Source organism: Panicum virgatum, chromosome 3K (assembly GCF_016808335.1).
Source record: "Panicum virgatum strain AP13 chromosome 3K, P.virgatum_v5, whole genome shotgun sequence".
NCBI classification, from domain to species: Eukaryota; Viridiplantae; Streptophyta; class Magnoliopsida; order Poales; family Poaceae; genus Panicum; species Panicum virgatum.
Window position 1 is genome coordinate 25,845,995 of NC_053138.1, and position 20,011 is coordinate 25,866,005.

Below are 20,011 nucleotides of genomic sequence, written 5' to 3' on the forward strand. Positions count from 1 at the left end.
CGGTTACCACTTCTACGGACCCTCTTCCAGGCAGTGCCAGCACGAGAGCCTCCACGACAGCTACACCTCCAGTCAGCTCAGACCCTCAGCTCCCGTCCGTCACCGAGGGTTCTCCGTCCGACGACGACGACGACGACCCGGACCGCTTCCTCGCCGTGCCGCGACAGCAGGACCCGTAGCTCGCCTTTTTGGTGCTTTGATGCCAAAGGGGGAGAGAGTCAGGGGGAGTTGGAGTCAGGAGGAGGGTAGAGTTAGAGAGAGCTCGTAGTTATAGGACTTTGATGTTAGTTCATGGATATGTACATTTGACTCTTACGTATGCTGTGTTTTGAGACATATCTATGGATTCCGTTTGAGCCGTTGAGCTCTTTGGTTCTCTTTCGAGTTTGTTTGAGTTTACCATGTTTATCTTTCTCGCTCTCTCGTTATTTTTATGTTTGTGTTGTCATCAATCACCAAAAAGGGGGAGATTGTAAGCATCTAGGTCCTCTAGGTATGTTTCGGTGATTAATGACAACCATTATTGTGACTAATGAGTTTGTGCAGCTTAATGGAACATTATCGCTCATTTGGTCATATGTCAAAGAGGCCCCTAAATTTCATTATTCAAAAAGGCGATCTCGGTATTCAACTCAATTATATAACAAGACTAAGGATCTTTCTAGTTCTAAGTGTCGCAAGATTGAGAAGGACACTTAGATTAGTATAGGTTTTATAGTTTTGTAGAGGTCGCACTATTAAGAGGGGTTAAGCCCAAGTAACTTGAGTATGGACATGGTCAATTAAAAATGGATGCACACTATGGTCACTCAGGTTCCTAGATGTTCAAATAAGTGGTTTTCAACTTATATCTTAAGAATATTTGGATTTCATTCAAGACTCAAATCAGAAAAGGCAAAATCAGAAAAAGTCTATACACCGGTTTAACCGACGACTCAACTTTTCTATACGTCGGTTAAACGCAGTTATCAGAGTCTGGACAAGTACATTCACCGGTTGAACCGACGTTATGGAAGTTGAATACGTCGGTGTCATGGACCCAGAAGCTGAGTAAAGATCTATACACCGGTTAAACCGACGATGTTTGAAATTAACGTCGGTGCAATTGCTCAGAGAGTTGGTTTTTCCAGGGATTTCAGAAGCTATACTCATCGGTTAAACCGACAATGTTTTTGAGTAAACGTCGGTGCAGTTGTCCAGAGAGTTGGTTTTTCAGTTGATCAGTGGACAACTACACTCACCGGTTAAACCGATGATACGTCGGTTAATCTGCCCGAGTTGTAACGGCTAGTTTTCCAAATGGGCAGTTTGCATTCATCGGTTAAACCGACGATGACAATTGGAGGACCGTCGGATTAACCGGCGTTAAGTACTTTTCTGGCAGCTTTTCTCCAACGGCTCTATTCGTGTGAGCTGCCTATATATATCCCTCCAATGGGTTATTTTGAGGTCTCTTGACACCAGGCAATATTCATACACTCATACTATTGTTGAGAGCCACCTTGAGCTTCATCTTCCACACATTTGTTCATTCAATCATTCAAGAAGCAAGACTAAGGACTTGAGTAGAGAGAAACTTGTGTGCATCCATTCTTAGTGATCGGTTCTTACTCAAGTGAAGGCCCTAACTTGTTACTCTTGGTGATTGGTAGCACCTAGGCGATCTTGGTGATTGATGTGTTTCTTCCGGAGCTTGCCAAAGATTGTGGGAGCCCGAATAAGTTTGTACGTGGCTTGAGCTCCACTACGCCGGGATGGTGAACGTTGACTCTTAGTGAGCGCCCTCGTCTCGGTGACATGGGAGGTGACAAAACTCTTAGTGAGTGTCACAACATGTATTAGGGGTGTGTGCCAACACATCGACACCACGGGAAAAAATCCGGTTGTCTCTTGCCCACTCTTTACTTTCAAGCACTTACTTTCATGCAATTATTCATGTGCTTGACTTTAGAGATCATAACTTAGCTTTACCTTGCTTAGTTTCATATCTTGTTGTATTCTTTATAGCTTGTGTAGTTTGCTTAGTTAGCCGGTTGGTGAATTGAGCCTTACTAGCATTGCATAGGTTAAGGTTGCTTTAATTTGTTTTAGAAATTTGAAAAAGGCCAAATTCACCTCCTTTTGGTCCATCGATCCTTACATCCTCACATGTATTTAATATATGACTCACCACCTCCATATGACTATGTGTAGCTTGGTGCTTGCACGAGAGTTTCTATTTTTTTTTTCTCTTTTCTCTAGGAACTGATTTTTTCAATTTTAATTATTTTAGTTTTGTAATAATTTTTTTCGATTTTATTTATTTTAATTTTATTTCCAATTATTTTAGTTGGATTTTAGTTCTCGATTAAGACCCTGTTTAGTTCCCACCTCGTAAATAAAAAAGCTGTAAACGCAAAAAAGTGCAAAAGAATTTTGCTAATTTGAAGTACTAAATGAAGTCTATTTACAAAACTTTTTGCATGGTTGGGCTGTAAATCGCGAGACGAATCTAATGAGCCTGCTTAATCCATAATTTGCAACAGTGATACTACAGTAACCATCCGCTAATTATTGGTTAATCATGGATTAATTAACATTATTAGATTCGTCTCGCAATTTACAACCCATCTGTGAAAAAGTTTTGCAAATAGATTTCATTTAGTACTTCAAATTACCTAGATTACTTTGCAAATTTTTTTTACGTTTACACCCCCATCGGATCTAAACAGGGCCTAATTATTATGTCTACACTGCCGGGAGCAGTGCTGTCGCCGTCCACCGGTTCCACTGCCATCCCACACCGCTACGCTCCACCTGTCCCACCCACCTGTCGGGCTGTCCGGCCGGGCCGGCGGCCCCACAGGCAGGTAGGGGGAAGAGGACCGTCAGGATCCGGAGTGGGGGAGAGGTACGCGAGCGGGCACTCCGGGCAGGGCGGGGGCAGGTGACCAGAGTCCAGAGAAGGCCGAGAGCGGAGCACTCCGCACGCGTCCGGAGGACAGCCGACGCGCTCGCGCATGCCACAAAATCCTCCCCTACACCGACAGCCGGGCGGCGGGGCCCACCGTCAGCCTCTCGCTTCGCGTGCCCGCCTCGCCCTCTCGCGTCGTGCCATGCCAACACGGGGGCCGCCGCTTTCACCGACCGCGTCCGCATGTCACGGGCAGGCAGACAGAGACAGCGCCGTCCCGTGAGCAGGGTTTTATTTCCCAACCGGTTTCCGGTAACCGCCGGGCTCCGGTTCCGGTTTACCGGACCGGTTTGACCGGTTACCGGTGGAAACCGGTTGAATTCAAATCCAAATTCAAATAAATTCAAATTTTCCCGTGCAACCGGTTCCGACCGGTTTACCGGCCGGTTGGACCGGTTTACCGGCCGGTTTGACCGGTTTACCGGTCGGTTTGACCGGTTTGAAATTCAAAAGCTCCCGTGCAACCGGTTTACCGGCCGGTTTTACCGGTTTACCGACCGGTTTGACCGGTTTACCGGCCGGTTTGACCGGTTTGATCGGTGGGCCTTCATGGGCCGGCCCATTTTTTTCTTTTTCTTTTTTGATTTAACTTTAAATTCCCACAAACTATACTAAATGAATGAATTTTTGAGAAAATTTGACACCATTAGATTCATCACACCTTGAAGTATTTTTAGGAATTTTTTGGGAATTTTTCATTTTTTAAATTCAAATTTAAAATTTGAATTTTGACCGGTTGGGTACCGGCCGGAACCGGAACCGGACCGGACCGGTTTGACCGGTAACCGGTCAAACCGGACCGGTTCCCACCGGTTAGGTTAACCATGCCCGTGAGCCCCGCGGCTCCGCGACGCGCCACCGCCCCCCGTTCTCAGAAAAAAAAATCGATCAGGAGGAGAGACGTCCTCCTGATTTTCATTTTAAAAAACTTGTGCCGTGACTCGAATCCGAACTTGCTCAGCAAACCACTTCTTTGACGTGTTCGGCTGACCAGTTGCACCATGAGAGTGTTGGCCACCGCCCCCCGGTTCTCGCAGACCGAACGATTCGAACCGCGCCGCCACGGTCTCGCGTTCTGATTCGGATTTCGCGAGCGTTTCAGTTTGAACGCTGCGCATAAACAAAACAAAACGGTGGGGGGAAAAAACGCGTCGAGCCTCGCAATCCCAAGCTAGGCTGCTGCCTGCCACTCTTTCCTCTTGGAGCAGTTTCGTTTTCGACTGGAAGCTACAGCTACAGCAGCAGGAGAAATTGCTAGCGCCGCTGGCCCCGCCTCGGCGCCTCCCAATATTTTCCATCGCGGCCGCCACAGCCAGAGCCGCCGCGCCCGAGCGTTTTGCTTCCGGGAGCGGCGAGGCGGGACGGTTAGTTCACGTGGGGGGAGCGGGAGCCCCCCTCGCTCTCTCATTCGACGCGGCGTGACCTGAGGAGCGGCGGGGGAACGAGATGGCGGCCGAGGGGGAGGCGGCGGCGCTGGAGTTCACGCCGACGTGGATCGTGGCGGCGGTCTGCTCGATCATCGTGCTGCTCTCGCTCGTCGCCGAGCGCTGCCTCCACTACCTCGGCAAGGTAACGCTACGCATGTGCACCCGGCGCGTTCGGTTTATAGATATGGCTCCCCACTCGATCTCCCGCTGCCTGCCTGTGGCGCTCATCTCATCTCATCTGGGAGTCGTTGTCCTGCTGCTGCAGAAGCTCAAGAAGAAGAACCGGAAGCCGCTCTACGAGGCGCTGCTCAAGGTCAAGGAAGGTACGGCGCCCCATTTCTCTCCTCTCCTACGATCCTTATCGGGGATTCAAAAACTTGTGTTCTTTCCTCTTCCATGGATACGGGATACCCTTGAACTGGGGTGATTGGCTAGTTCGGTTTGATTGTGATTGGTGGCTCCTCTATTGCAAAAATGCATCTTGAAAAAAAAAAACTTGTTTGATTTGACGGGAAAAAGGAGGAACCTCGGTCAAAAAAAAAAGGAGGAAACTTTTGCAACCAATGGCCCTGCTGCAAAATCTTGGTCTTCCTTCCATTTTCTCCGGGATTCCGGATAAGATAAAGATGTTTACCGCAGGAACTTTAGCTCTTTGGCTTTGTGCGATGCAGAGCTGATGCTTCTGGGGTTCATCTCCCTGCTGCTGACGGTGTTCCAGGGGATGATCCAGAGGACATGCATCCCTGCCGGATGGACGGACAACATGCTGCCATGCCAGAGGCTGGAAGTGAAGGCTGGCGCCACCAAGGAGCATTTCGTTGCTGCCGGGATCCTTGGCAGGATCGGGAGGCGGCTGCTCAGTGAAGGCGACGCTGGGGCCGACAACTGCCTGAAGAAGGTGACCACGAAATTTTGGGATAGTGCTTAATGTCCATGACAATTCTTTTGCTTGTGCTTGATCCATGGTATAATGCTTATTGTCCATGACAATTCTTTCGCTTCTGCTTGATCCTTGGTAGTCTGTTTTAGTGATACTTAGATATGGTATATTGGTATTGACTTGCAGTCACCAAATAATCACTTAGTTAGATATGATTTTAATTTGCAGTCACCAAATAATTTCTTCAACTTCCATAGCTAGCATGCCACATGTTGGTTAGACAAAAATAACATGATGAGTGCCTTTTCAATCTTAGAATGTGATGAAGCCATGTTCTGCTGTTCCGGTTCTACACTTGGGCTGAATACCAAGGTGGAATAGTTGAATTCGTGTGGAGAGACAGCACATACGACTTAGTAGCAGTTGCACCATTGATAGAAAAGGATAGTTGGTGTGATGCCTTTCTTTAGTATGAATTCTGTCAATTTCTTCTAGAATGGGTATTTATTTATACAAGTCAAACTAATGACTATAGCACTCCTTTGTGGTGGTAGACACTCACATGTGAATGTTCAAGTTCGGATATTTTCTTTAATAAAAAATGACTATAGTACTATGTATTTAAAGAATAGAGTTAAATACGCCAGCGGCCCTCGAACTTGTCCTGAGGTGCCACTTAAGTCCACGAACTTGCAAAATCGAAATCTAGCACCTTGAACTTGTTAAGTTGTGCCACTTAGGTCCGCAGCCCTTAATATGACGCCATGTGGCATGAATATATGCACAAAACCCCTCTAAAATTACTATCTTCTACCTTCAGCCCCCTCCCTCCCGTTCTCTCTCTTTCTCTCTCCCCATGCCTCCCCTGCTTCGCCTCGGAGCTCGCCGCCGCCGCCCTGCCTCCTCGCCTTCCACTGGAGCTCGCGGACGCCGCTGCCCCCCGAAGCTCGCGGACGTCGCTGCCCCCTGGAGCTCGCGGACTTCGCGCTCACCGCCGCCCCTGGAGTTCGCGGCCGCCCCCTGGCTCGCCGGTCGAACTCGCGAGCCATGTGCGGCGGCGACGGAGCTTGCGGGCCTCGCCCGCGCGGCCACGGAGGAGGTCGTCAAACTCCCCCACTATCTCGCCACTACCTCCGCGCCAACGCAGCCCCTCCTCGGCACGCACGACGGCGGCGGCGTTGCTCGCGGCTCCCGCGCAGGCGGCGGCGGCGGAGCTCGCGACCCCCACACGCGCCGCGGCAGCATGGCTCGCAGCTCCCGCGCAGGCGGCGGCGTCGGAGGCTCGGAGCTCGCAGCCCCCGCGCCGCGGAGGCATGGTTCGCGGCTCCCGCACAGGCGGCGCGTCGGAGCTCGCGGCCCCCACACGCGCCGCGGCGGCGTGGCTCGCGGCTCCCGCGCAGGCGGCGGCATCGGAGCTCGCGGCCCCCACGCGCGCCGCGGCAGCGTGGCTCGCGGCTCCAGCGCAGGCGGCGGCGGCGGAGCTTGTGGCCCCCACACGTGCCGCGGCGGCGTGGCTCGCGGCTCTCGCCTCCGGGGAGGGCCGAGCTCGAGGATGGGGAGGGGGAGGGGGAGGCAGGAGGGGGTCGTGCCCCTGCTCGCCGTGAGCTAGGGAGGAACGGCGTCGGCGGTGGGCGTCGGCCCGCAATCCTCATCCTCGTCGCTGTTGTTGCTGGGCCCGCCATGGACACCGCCGCCATGGGAGAGCGGAGGCCTCCGCCAGCGCCGCCCCCATGGAAGGGGGTGGAGGAGGGAGGACCAGGGGGCGACGGATCCACTTGGGTCTCCTACCCCAACACCACAGTCCTCCCCCGCCGCGGAGCTTGGCCGCCGGCGCCATGGAGCCGCCATGGCCGCTGCCGCCATGGACACGCGGAGGAAGGGGCCTGACCGGAGCCGGCGTGGCCGGAGGAGGAGCCCTTGCGCGCTCGCCCTCTCCCCGTGCACTGCAGCTCTTGGCCGGCGAAGGGAAGGAGGAGGGGCGCGCCGGGACGGAGGAGGACAACCGCGCGCGAGAGGAGAGGCGCGCCGGCGGAGGGAGGAGCGGCGCGTAGGTCGGCGGCTCGCTGGAGGTGGGCGTGCGGCATGGAGGCCGGTGGCTCGCGGCCGCGGGAGGCGCGCTCGCAGTGTGGAGGCCGGCGGCTCGCAGAGGCAGGCGCGCGCTGTGTGCGGCAGCCCTGCCTTCTATCCCTCAAGGATGTGAAGGTAGAAGACGATAAAACTTAAGGTCCTTTTTTGCATATATTCATGCCCCTTGAAGGGGTATGGACCTAAGAGGCACAACTTAACAAGTTCTGGGAGCCAGATTTCGATTTTGCGAGTTCGTGGACCTAAGTGGCACCTGGGGACAAGTTCGAGGGCCGCTGGTGTATTTAACTCTAAAGAATAACTATAATTTTTCGGATCAGATGGCACATGATTAGTTAAATACGTTCAAGTGTTTTATCGCTTGTTGTTGCTCCTCTCATAGACTCTTCCGGTCATAACACCTACATTGAAAACGACATTCCTACAACTAGGTTGTTGCAACAATTGTTCTTCATTCCTTTCTTTTCTTTCTTAAGTAGTAAATAATGCTGGGATGAGTTGTTAATTAAGATGTTTCTTTCAGTATATTTTAATGGTATATCCAAGCTGTATTTTTTGTTTGTTATAGGGAAAAGTTCCACTTCTGTCCCTTGAAGCCATACATCAGCTGCACATTTTCATATTTGTTCTGGCGATTACACATGTTATTTTCAGCGTTGCAACTATGCTTTTAGGAGGTGCGCAGGTATGCAACTTTTGACATGCTTTGCAGTTCAGCAGCAGAACTCACTTTTGTTAGCTGTTTCTTACAGTGTTTATTAATTGCTCAGATACACCAATGGAAACAGTGGGAGAATGAAATCCAGAAAGATGCTCCTGGAAAAGGTAGGATCTAGCCTGTTGCTCACATTTCATTGCAGTACCACACTTGCATCTGAACTAGTCCCCTTTTTTTTCTGCTTGGCAACTGCAAATCAGCACAAAGAACTGCTTTGTTTTTAGGGCTTTTAGGGCCCTTGGAAAGGTAAAAAAAACACATGGGGGGTACCAAAATTTGGTACATGTGGTATTTACGGTACTAGTTACTAAATTAGTAAATTTTGGTGCTTCCCTAGTTAATCAGTGATACCTGACAGCAAGTCCTTGAACTTCATATATCCCTTTTTTAATCCTCTTGGTAATTCTACAAGGATGGTAAAAAAGGGGTCTTGTTTATGATCTGTTTATTTTTGCTCACAAAAGAACAAACACTTTGTCATGAATTGCAGGTCCCAAGAAGGTAACCGATGTGCGTCGTCATGAATTCATCAAGAAACGTTTTAAGGGTATTGGCAAAGATTCTAGAATCTTGAGTTGGCTGGTAAATAATGCATTCCATTTGCTGTTTCACCATGTATCTTTTTGTATGGGGCAGAACTTCGTTTATTAGTCATGTTTGCGTACACGGATCTCTTTTGTACTATTGTGTCAATTGTTTTATGTTACCATTGATGAACTTTTTACATAAGACAGTATTGGAAAACTTATTAGGCTTCTGTTTCCTTTCTTTTCCAGCATTCTTTTGGTAAGCAGTTTTATAGATCAGTATCTAAATCAGATTACACTACAATGCGCCTTGGTTTTATCATGGTAAGCTTCAGCCCAAACAATAAGCTAATGTTGTGTTCTTTCCTTGTCTCTAAACATGAGTTTTCCCCCATTGCAGACTCACTGCCCTGGAAACCCAAAATTTGATTTCCACAGATACATGGTGAGGGTTTTAGAAGCTGACTTTAAGAAAGTAGTAGGCATAAGGTAACCCAAAGAGTATTACACATGTTTATATATTCCTTTTTAAGTTCATGTAAATCTGCTTTCCTTAACAAACTTAACCATGCTGTTTCTACCTCGTTTTAGCTGGTACTTGTGGGTCTTCGTGGTGATATTTCTGTTGCTGAATGTTAATGGTAAAGCTCAGTTATCCTTCGTAAAAAACACTTACATTATTACTATTTTCCTGTACTTTCTGCGGGACGGTTACTTGTCCTGTTCAACAGGCAGCTTGGTACTACTGTAGTAAAGTTTCAGTGTTTAAGCTTCTCAAAATACTTATAACTCGTTTCATTAATCTGCAGGTTGGCATACATACTTTTGGATTGCCTTCCTTCCCCTTTTTGTAAGTGCTTATGATGTGTTGTAAGTGCCGATCTAGTTTTCTCTAAATTTTGAAGACCACTGAAAAGTGTGATCTACTCTTGCATTGGAGATGTTACAAATCACATAGCTCATTGATTACTTTCGGCCTCCTTAGCTTCCACTTTGCAATGGAACGAAACCTGGTACCTTTTCTCGGGTACCAACTTTCTTAGTCATGATGAAATGAAACATCTATCTATTAGGATTATAGGCTGGGACTTGTACATACTCTGAACAGAAACAATTAATTGTAGATGATCCTTGACCACTGTACCTATTCAGGATTAGGTTCTTACTGGATAGCTCTTTACTACTTGCAGCTTCTGTTAGCTATTGGCACTAAGCTGGAGCACGTCATAGCTCAGTTGGCCCATGATGTAGCTGAGAAGCACACGGCAATTGAGGGTGATGTGGTTGTAAAGCCATCAGATCACCACTTCTGGTTGGGCAAGCCAAGGATTATCTTTTACCTAATCCACTTCATCTTCTTTCAGAATGCATTTGAGATTGCATTCTTCTTCTGGATACTCGTAAGTATTATTGTGATGCATCATTCCTATAGTGCACCAAGATGTGATAACTAATCACAAATAAAATTTTGTACCTTCCCTTTTCCTTTTCTAGAGCACTTATGGATTCGACTCATGCATCATGGGGCAAGTTCGTTTTATCGTGCCAAGACTTGTTATCGGGTATTTCAGAATATTTCAAATGTGTCATGATTATTGTCCACTTACCCCATAGGGAAAAGGCTCACCTCAATCTATTCTTACTCCTGCATCCATCCTTGTACTTGCAGGGTTGTCATTCAGCTTCTCTGCAGCTACAGCACCCTACCTCTGTATGCTATTGTAACACAGGTGCGTTAGCATTCGGATACGTCTCATCCTCAAAATTCATATCCTGATAAACGTTTTGCTTCCTTGTGCACAAAGATGGGGAGCTGCTACAAAAAGGAGCTCTTCAACGAGCATGTGCAGCAGGGTGTCCTGGGCTGGGCACAGAAGGTCAAGATGAGGAAGGGGTTGAAGGGGGCTGCAAGCAAGGCCGAACCGACTAGCAATGCCGATTCAGCAGGGCCTTCTGTTAAGATTGAAATGGCGAAAGCTGGGGAGGACGTTGAGGCCGTTGGGAACACAGAGTGATCGAACAGTAGGGTATCCATGTTGTAATGATGTGGCAGGTTCATATGCCACCATTTTTTGCAGATAGCTGTTTGTCACAGCAGCCTGAAGTAGTGCATTAGTTTGCCGTAATATCAAGCAGTGCTTGTGGTCTGTGCAGTTGTCCGAGTGGTGCCTCACCTCACAGGTGACAGGTCCACCTAGTCGCCGATGCCATTAGCAAATGGCAGTGGCGACAAGGCCCGCTTGCACCTAAAAGTGTCTCAGAAGCCTCTGGTAAAGTTGGATACTTCATGAAGTCATATATTATGGAGAAAAGGAGTGATCCATGAGAGAAAGGACTGCAGCCTGCAGGGTGCCAAACTCACGGGAGGGCCTCAGCTGAAAATTACCTAAAAGCTAAAAGTTGAAAGATCTACAGGTTAAATTTAACACGTGCTGAAGTTTTCAAAAGCATCTGAAAAATGTCTTAAATATAGTTGAGGGTAGGTAATGTTCACGCAAATGAACGACCGATTTGGTTCTCTTCTTTTCTTTTCTTTTTGGGGTCTTGCAAAGCATGGCTAAATTGTCTTTTCAAACTCCATCGCCTGCTCCCACCCACACGATGGAGTTTCTACCCCAAAACTAAGTTCACTTTAAGCCCTACTTGAACCATGGAATTCCCCCACAAAAATGCCCGTTGAGAATCTGGGATAATCCATTCGTTAAAATTATGGTTTTCTAGCTTTTTTAGGTACACAAATTTCACTATGCATCTATATGTACACTGTAATTTGAAACGAAGAGAATAGCAAATAAATAAGCAATCAAGGTATTGTTGCCCATGTTTTGGAATCAAATAGTGATTATATCCTCTCTCTTTTTCAACTGTGTTATTTTACCCCTGCTTTTTGAAAATGAATGCACCCTTCACCGAATGGAAACAAATAGGAGAAACATGAGCATTAGGATTGGGAAAAGACCATAGTGCCCTTAATCCTATCTGTAAGCTGGAATAGTTAGGGAATAATAGATTGATTAATGATGTACAAGTAGGAGGTTACATATATAGGCCGGGGGCCTATCCTACACGTATACGACTCAACCAACACTCCCCCGCAGTCTGATCATAGCGCTTCGTAGAGCGGATTCAGACCGGAGAACCCTGTAAGTTGATCAAAATGCTACCGGAGCACATCAAACTGAACAAGGTGTACAGACTCAAGAGCAAGACAAAGAAAGACAGTGTCTCACTCCCCCGTCGTCGCAGCCGTAGACTCGTCGACGTTCAGATTGCGGCGGAACTCCAGGAACACTGTGGAAGGGAGACCCTCCGTGAAGATGTCAGCAAACTAGAGAGCGGTGGGGACGTGCAGGACACGCACATCACCGAGGGCGACGCGCTCTCAGACGAAGTGGAGATCAATCTCGATATGCTTCGTACGCTGATGCTAAACCGGGTTCGTGGAGAGATAAACCACACTGACATTGTCACAATAGACAATAGTCGCACGCTGGAGAGGCGCATGGAGTTCCTGCAATAACTGGCGCAACCAACAAGCTTCGGCAACACAATTGGCGACAGCCCGATACTCTGCCTCAGCACTCGATCGAGACACAGTGTGTTGTCATTTCGAGGACCATTGGCGAACCGCTCGCTAAGGCCACGAAGGAACGCGAGTGCGAGCTGGCGGTTGGTGAGGGGATCGTCGAGGGAGGCAAGGTCGTCGGCCATGTTCTTGAGGCGGCGCGAGAACTCAGCGACCGAGAGGTCCCCTTGAGAGAACTTGCGAAATTCTGCCTCAAGGTGCAGAGCGCGGCTCTCCTTTTCACTGAGGAATTGCTCCTCAAGGAAGAGCCACGCCGCGCGAGCGGTGTCGAAAGCCATGATGTCCTCCAGGAGCCCGGCGGAGACCGTGCCGTAGAGCCAGGTGAGGACCGTTGACGGTCGGTCCAACCGGAGATCGTCAGAGAGCACATGGTCCGTCAAGGCATACTTGCGGAGGACGACGATGATGAGGTGGCGCCACTTGGCGTAGTTGTTGGAGGCGAGGTCGAGGGTGACAGGGACAAGGGAACGGATGTTGTGGACAGCGATGGCTTGTAATGAAGAAAAGCCGCGGTGGCCTCTTGTTCCGTGAGGACGAGCTCAAGATCAACGGCCTTCTTGAGACGGCGTTCCGTGTCGAGGCGAGCCCGTTCGGCAGCCTCCTCTTCGCGACGGCGAGCGTCGGCCTCTGCCTGAAGGCGAGTGGCCTCGGCGGTACGGAGGTGATCGAGCTCATCGATTTTAGCGGGCGTCATGGCATCGAGGATGGAGCGGCGATCGATGAGGGCATCGGTGGAACGACGAAGCGACGATCTGCGATGCGAGGGTAGCGGCGAGCGACGGATGCGTCGTAGACTGCAAATCCGTGGGTCAGCGGTGCTAGGATATGCGGCGATGGGCACGACCGGAAGGCGATGTGAATCAGCGACGCAGAGAAGTAGCAGCGAGCAGGGCCGGCGTCAATGAGACAGCGGCGGCTGAAGAGCTCGGCGGCGCTAGGGTTTAGGGTGCGGAAGAGATGGTGGAGAGGCCGTAGGATCGATCTCTCGTGATACCATGTAAGCTGGAATAGTTAGGGAATAATAGATTGATTAAAGATGTACAAGTAGGAGGTTACATATATGGGCCGGGGGCCTATCCTACACGCATACGACTCAACCAACACTATCCAAAAGCTCCCTCCTTCCTCATCTCCTTTCTCACGCACGCGGCCTCCCAATCCAACCCTAGCATAGAGACGGCGTGCCGGCGGCTACGGCGCCAGGCGAGGTGGTGGGGGAGTGCTCACACGAACCAGCACAGGAGGGCTCTCGAGCGAGCGCGGCCAATCGGCGCGTGCAGGAGCACGTAGATCGACGCGCGCAGGCCAGCGCGGGTGTGAAAGGACCTCGGCTATCGTCTAAAGGCGGTGAATAGGCGTTTCAATAAATTCTACAAATTAAACACTTAAAACAAATTGTCAGCTCACTGACCGGTCAGACCGGTCTAACACTTAGAACAGCTGAACAATCAGGCAACCGGTCAGACCGATTTAGGTGACCAATCAGATCGGTCTTGTGCAGAACCTGCCCAAATCAGAGTTGCTTTCCCATCTTGAGCTCCAGCACAAATACAACTTGGTGTAATACTTAAACACATAGAAACAACACACCAAAGTAGATCGAAGCGGAAGTACAAATATGAAACTAGATCACAAGTAGTGTGACAAACCAAAGAAAAGGCACAATGATTTGTTTCCCGGAGTTCAGATTCACCTCTTTGAATCCTACGTCTCCGTCGAGGAACTCGTTGGGTGTGAGTCTCTTTCAACTCGATCCTTTGAGTTGCGTCCATTTCAATTACTCCTCGTTTCCACTAGTGTTATCCTTTCCACCAAGCGGTCAAGATCATGTCCGTACAGACTTGTCGTTGCTCACCACACTATCAGGAGCTAGCCGACGACATCTAGCCGTCTAGGAGGCAAACCTCCAAGAGTAACAAATGCAAATTGAATGATTTGACGTAACCAATAGTGCTTAAGCTACAGGATTGCTCACTGCAGCTCAAAATAGAGCTCTCACAAAGCTCACACATGCTCAATCTATCAACCCAACTAAAGGATATGCAATCTAGTTAGCACAACTCACAAAGAGTGTTGGAGAGAGCTTGCTGGTCAATAATATGGCTTTAGAAAGCTCAGAAATGCTAGGGAACCAGCATCGCACAAAAGAGGGGCTAAGGGGTATAAATACCCTACTCTAAAAAACTAGCCATTTGAACTATCAATACACTGTTTGAGAAACTAGCCGTTACACACTAGACCGGTCCCTCGGACCAGTCAGTCCGGTCTAGGCCAAAGAACACCAAACCCCAGTTAAAAGGCTTCTCTAACAATTGCACTTCACTAAATAAGAATGTTCTGTATTTTCGTAGTAATATAGTAATGAAATTCAGGTTCACCCGTGTTGAAAAAATTGTTCAATATATAGTTTTACAGTTTGTTACAATTTTTGCAGATTATACTTATTATGGCAAAACTGTACTACTTCTAATGAAATATGGCAAAAAAACATATAACAAGTGTTGTAATATGCTACGAAATTCATCACGTGCTGGAGATGTTATAACAACCAAATACTTGCTGTGGCAGCCCCGCCCGACATAAACCGGCTTAAGTGCGCTAACCATCATCAAAACGACAATCAGGGTTAACACGCACTTAAAACGGAGCAATCCGGCAGTGCTGTCGGGTAAAATCCCGATAAAACCACTTACACCTGGATCGAACAAAGCAGCATAACTCACACGAAGGCGAGTCCAGAGATTACAACACCTCACAATATATTACACCACAGAGTTTAACATAAAAACAGAATTACAAACCAAGTTCCAAATTTAACAAAGTACTTTTCAAACCAACGTAACAGAAGTTCACCAGAGTCTGTTATTTTAGCGGAAAGTAAACACGAGAACTAACGACGATATGGATGTCTCGAGAAAGCCCGATACAAGACATCACTTGTTCTTGTCATCATTGGCCGGGGACGCATCCCACTCCACGGACCAACCAGGCGGAAGAGTGCAAGGCCAGGTCAAACTGGCAATCATATCCTCAAAGGTTTCACCTGAAACAAAATATAGCCACAAGCAAGGCTGAGTATTCTAATATTCAGCAAGGCTTACCCGACTGAGGGTATACTTAGCCCTTTACCTAGACATGCAAGGCTTTTGGCTTGAGGGTTTTGTTTTGCCGAAAAGCAATAAAGAGTGGATCCTTAATTGGAGGTTTTAACTTTCAGGTTCTAGTTCAATTAATCATTCTAGGTGAGTATCTATCCAATAGCATGCATGGTGATAACATTTATCTTTTATTAACCAATCAACCATATTCATCATTCTCATCTTTCACTTCTTACTCTATGTGGCAAAAGAGTTAAGCAGTCCCATTATCCGTGAGAGGCGGACGATTCGAATCGAATTTGTTAACCTTGCAAGGCAGACCTAAACACACGTCACGTGGTTACTCCCAGAGTCACACGTGCAACATTTCCCCTTTCTTTCCGGGTTGTGGATCAGGGTCACCGTCCTCGACTACAGAGTACGACGACTCTGCACCCGCATGTGCGCGCATGTGAAACGACGTTCAAAGAAGGTGAGGGAGAAGTCCACTTGCCGAGCCAATCAGGTACTTAAGCTTACCGATTACCATATTCTCGGCATGTGTTTAGTACGTTCAAATGCTTAACTACCACTACCACACACTGCGGCCTTATTACATTTCACTAAACAGACGGGACATCCCAAGTACCACAGTCCCGCCCGTAGGCCTTATAGTTGCAGCAGGTAGTAAACATCCAACTCCTATAATTCTCGCGAGTGACAGGAAATCACTCGACTTCTACCGAAATATTAGCATAGCCAACTAGCGACCTACACATACTAGTGTTCAAACATCGGTACCTAGGATTATGCAACTAAGGTTCCAGTCAACTCCTGTAAACTTAAATGCACAAATAGATAGGAACAATAATAAGTTGCATAAATTTAAAAATAGTAGGACATGCTCCGGGGCTTGCCTTCCTGGGCGTAACTGGATCTGGGCTCTTCCGAAATCGGGTTCGGGTCTTGCGCAGCTTCAGTTAGATTAACTTGAGCTTCGCGCTGCTCACTCTCGGACTCGGGCACCAGCTCGTAAGTTCCGTCAGCGAGAGTAGTAGTATCTATATGAGATGCAATGCACATGGGTAAGTCGTTGTGATGGTAGGAATTTATGAATTATTTCACAATAACGGTGTAACGCAAACAAAACCCGAAGTTAAAGAGTGAAACATTTTCATTCATATTTTACTGGGCAATCATTTATAGAGTAGTAATATAACCTATCTAACTACACAAGACATCATGATCAACAGCACAAGAAAGCTAGACTAAACTCCTAAACAAGTGGGAGTAGCTTCATAAAGCAATTAAATCATGGTTGGTTAATAAATCAACAACTCAGCACACATACAGTATTAAATTCAACAAAACTTACATCAAACATAAGGTAAACAAAACTAGCTATCCTGCAAAATTCATTCCAAAACCTGTAGCCAAAAATCCAGAACAATTCATGTAATCAGACAACTCCTAGAACAAGATTGAATTATACAGGTTAGACCAGAGTATAAAACAATCTCAATCTTTAACAGTAGGTCTAAAAAGAGATGAGTTAGACACTGTGAATTTTTCAGTATTTATTATGCCCAGAAATAAATAGGAGAAAATAAACAAAACATACATTAGTTCAACAAGATTAATTTTTAGATCCTGTTATATTCATGAACATGGGTTCAAACTTCATGGACCTGCTAAACTATGCAAAATTAACACTCAGAAATATTTTCATGATTTATTATCAAAGTAAACTATTTATCATAATTAAAGTATACTAAACAAGGATTAAATCAAAGAATTATCTACACATGAGAACTGACCATAAAATGTTTATAGAAACACTAGTGTCACATGAACAAACCACCATAAAAATTTCAGAGCATAACAAGGTTTCAAGAAATAATTAAGAAAAAGAATAAACAACTTGCCTTTATGCACCTAGTAACATAAAACTAATTTTCCAGCAAAAAGTTTCAACTAACAACCATCATATTATGATTCTACTGCATAGATATTTTCATAAGGATTCCAGAACAACTGGATTTTCTATTTTACGAATTTTCTACGAATTTCTATTGAATTTCAAAGTTTACAGCTAAAAATTACAAAGGAGTCCATACAGCACTATTCATCTGAGTCACAGTCTATTCAAACAACCCCCTGGACTTTCTTGAATTTCAACCCGAGGTCCTTGGCTGGGGTTTGAAACAGGGGAGCTTCGGGCGGCCGGATTCCGGCGCTTGGGGTCGTCGGCGGCGAGGGCCCGGTGGGGGAAAAGCAAGAGGAGAGCGAGCTCTACCTCGGGATGGCCTCGGTTGGGGCTGGGATGGCCGGAGCGGGCGGCGCCGCGGAGAGAGGCGACCGGCGGTGGACTGGGCTTGCGGCGGCGGCGTTCCGGCGGGCTTGGGCGTCGGCGAGTGGGTCGGGGAGCACCAACGGAGGGTGGGGGTGCTAGCTGCGGGGTTGAATGGGCGCGAGGAAGGCCGGAGGAGGGAGCTCCGCGGGAGTCTAGGGATGGGCAGCGCAAATGGCAGGCGGCGGCGGCTCTGGACGCCGCGGAGGGCTCGGCTCGGCGCGTGGAGTAGGGAGGGGAGCAGAGGGGGAGGGAGGAGACCCGTTTGCGCAGCAAGGGGAGGGAAAAGAGCCAGGCGAGGGCGCGAGCGGGTTGGGGAAAAGGTGCACGGCACTGCTCGGCTCGTTCGTCGCCGTGGCACGCCGACGGCAGTCCTCGGCGTGCGTGTAAGGAGATGGCGCCATGTGGAGAGGCCGAGAGGCTTCGCGGAGGAGCCAAGGATGGGGCGCGGGGAGAGCACGGCGCGTGGCCGGCGGCCTTAACTCGACGGCGACCTCGGCTCGGCAGAAAACAGGGGAGGGAGAGAGAGAAATAGAGATTTGATTCAAATTCGAATTTTTCTCAAAAATTCCTTTTGAAACATGGAAAACCTTGAATACGAAAGTTGTAGAGAATTTCAAATTCTATACTTTTCATTTCAGGCACCAACTTGTTTGAAACTCAAATCAAAAGTTAATTTGAAAACCCGACAAATGTACGTTAACACCCGATTCGATTTAAATTCAAATTTTCTTCGACTTTTGTACGGAAACTCGAAATTATTCGCACATGAAAGTTGTTTCACATCAAAAATGCTACAACTTTGGTTTTGGGCAAAATTTTGTTTGAGCTAAGTTTTTGAAATTATTCTCTAAGAACATTCATTTAAAACTTGAAAAGAAAACAATTTAAACCTTTAAAACCTTGATGCAAATGATTCGTTATTTCATGTGCTAAACTTCACTTCCTCACTTTGATTTCAATTAGACTTTGATTTATCGTGATGTTAGTGACATGCCAACTCAAAATCATAGGCACACTTGCATTGGATTAAAAATTATTTAAGGTTTCCGAGCTATGCACATATACACATACACACACATACATACACATGCATTTATTTCGACGTTTCTTGATTAAGGGTGCAGGATTTGATGCTAATGACCCTGGTTTAACTAATTAAACACCTGGGGTGTTACAGCCTACCCCCCTTAAAAAGAATCTCGACCCGAGATTCTAGTAAAAAGGCTAAGTGTGGAAGGTATGTGTACCTTGGAGAGAAGCTAGAAAACCACAGTAAAGTTCATTGAGATAGGTTTCAGTCTCCCAAGTGGCTTCTTCTTCCGTGTGATGACTCCACTGGATTTTGTACATTTTAACTATTTTTCTTCTCGTTACCCTTTCTTTCCGATCCAGAACTTTGATAGGATATTCCACATAGGAAAGGTCTGGTTCTACCCGTATATCCTCTTGTTCGACAATCTCCGGGGGAACTCGGACACATTTCTTAAGCTGGGAAACATGGAAGATGTCGTGTATGGCGGATAGTTGCGGAGGAAGTCTCAATCTATAGGCCACGGGTCCACAAGCTTCGATGATTTCATAGGGACCAACATATCTGGGAGCTAGTTTTCCCTTCACTCCAAATCTTTGTACACCCCTGGTTGGAGAAACCCGAAGGTATACATGATTTCCAACTTCGAATTGCAAGGGATCTCTTCTTTTTGTCGAAATAGCTCTTTTGCCTAGATTGTGCCGCTTTAAGATTTGCTTGGATTACCCTCACTTTTTCTTCTGCCTCAGTTACAAGATCAGGTCCAAATACTACTCGTTCTCCGACTTGCGACCAGCTTAAAGGAGTACGACACCTCCGACCATACAAGGCCTCAAAGGGTGCCATTTTCAAACTTTCTTGATAGCTATTGTTGTATGAGAACTCCGCTAGAGATAGGCACTTATCCCAACTCTTGTCAAAGTGAATGACACAAGCCCTCAACATATCTTCTAAGATTTGGTTTATTCTCTCTGTTTGTCCATCGGTTTGAGGATGATAAGCTGAGCTTCAAATCAGTTTGGTACCAAGAGAAGCTTGCAATTGTTCCCAAAAGCGTGCTGTGAATTGAGTACCACGATCAGAAATGATCGTTTTGGGTACGCCATGTAGGCAAACAATGCGATCGAGATAAATCTCGGCATATTTCTTGGCAGTGTAGGTAGTGTGCACTGGAATAAAATGCGCCGTCTTTGTGAGCCTATCCACGATAACCCAAATAGAGTCGTGCTTCTGGGATGTGTTTGGCAATCCAACAATGAAATCCATACTTATGTCTTCCCATTTCCATGATGGGATAGACAAAGGTTGAAGAGGGCCTGCTACCTTCAAGTGGCTGGCTTTTACTCGACGACAGGTATCACATTCGGAAACATAT

The 20,011-nt window shown here is 47.4% G+C and overlaps 1 protein-coding gene across 1 annotated transcript; it reads left to right on the top strand.

Moving 5' to 3' along the window:
• The first annotated feature begins 4,111 nt into the window (after positions 1 to 4,111).
• On the top strand, positions 4,112 to 10,886 carry LOC120698662 (MLO-like protein 1). The gene is made up of 14 exons (XM_039982367.1): positions 4,112 to 4,522; positions 4,646 to 4,703; positions 5,052 to 5,278; positions 7,914 to 8,030; positions 8,116 to 8,170; positions 8,554 to 8,645; positions 8,840 to 8,914; positions 8,991 to 9,079; positions 9,182 to 9,231; positions 9,400 to 9,440; positions 9,781 to 9,990; positions 10,085 to 10,152; positions 10,260 to 10,320; positions 10,396 to 10,886. The coding sequence occupies exons 1-14, from the start codon at positions 4,400 to 4,402 to the stop codon at positions 10,603 to 10,605; spliced, it is 1,476 nt and encodes a 491-aa protein (XP_039838301.1). The 5' UTR covers positions 4,112 to 4,399; the 3' UTR covers positions 10,606 to 10,886.
• The last annotated feature ends 9,125 nt before the right edge of the window (positions 10,887 to 20,011 follow it).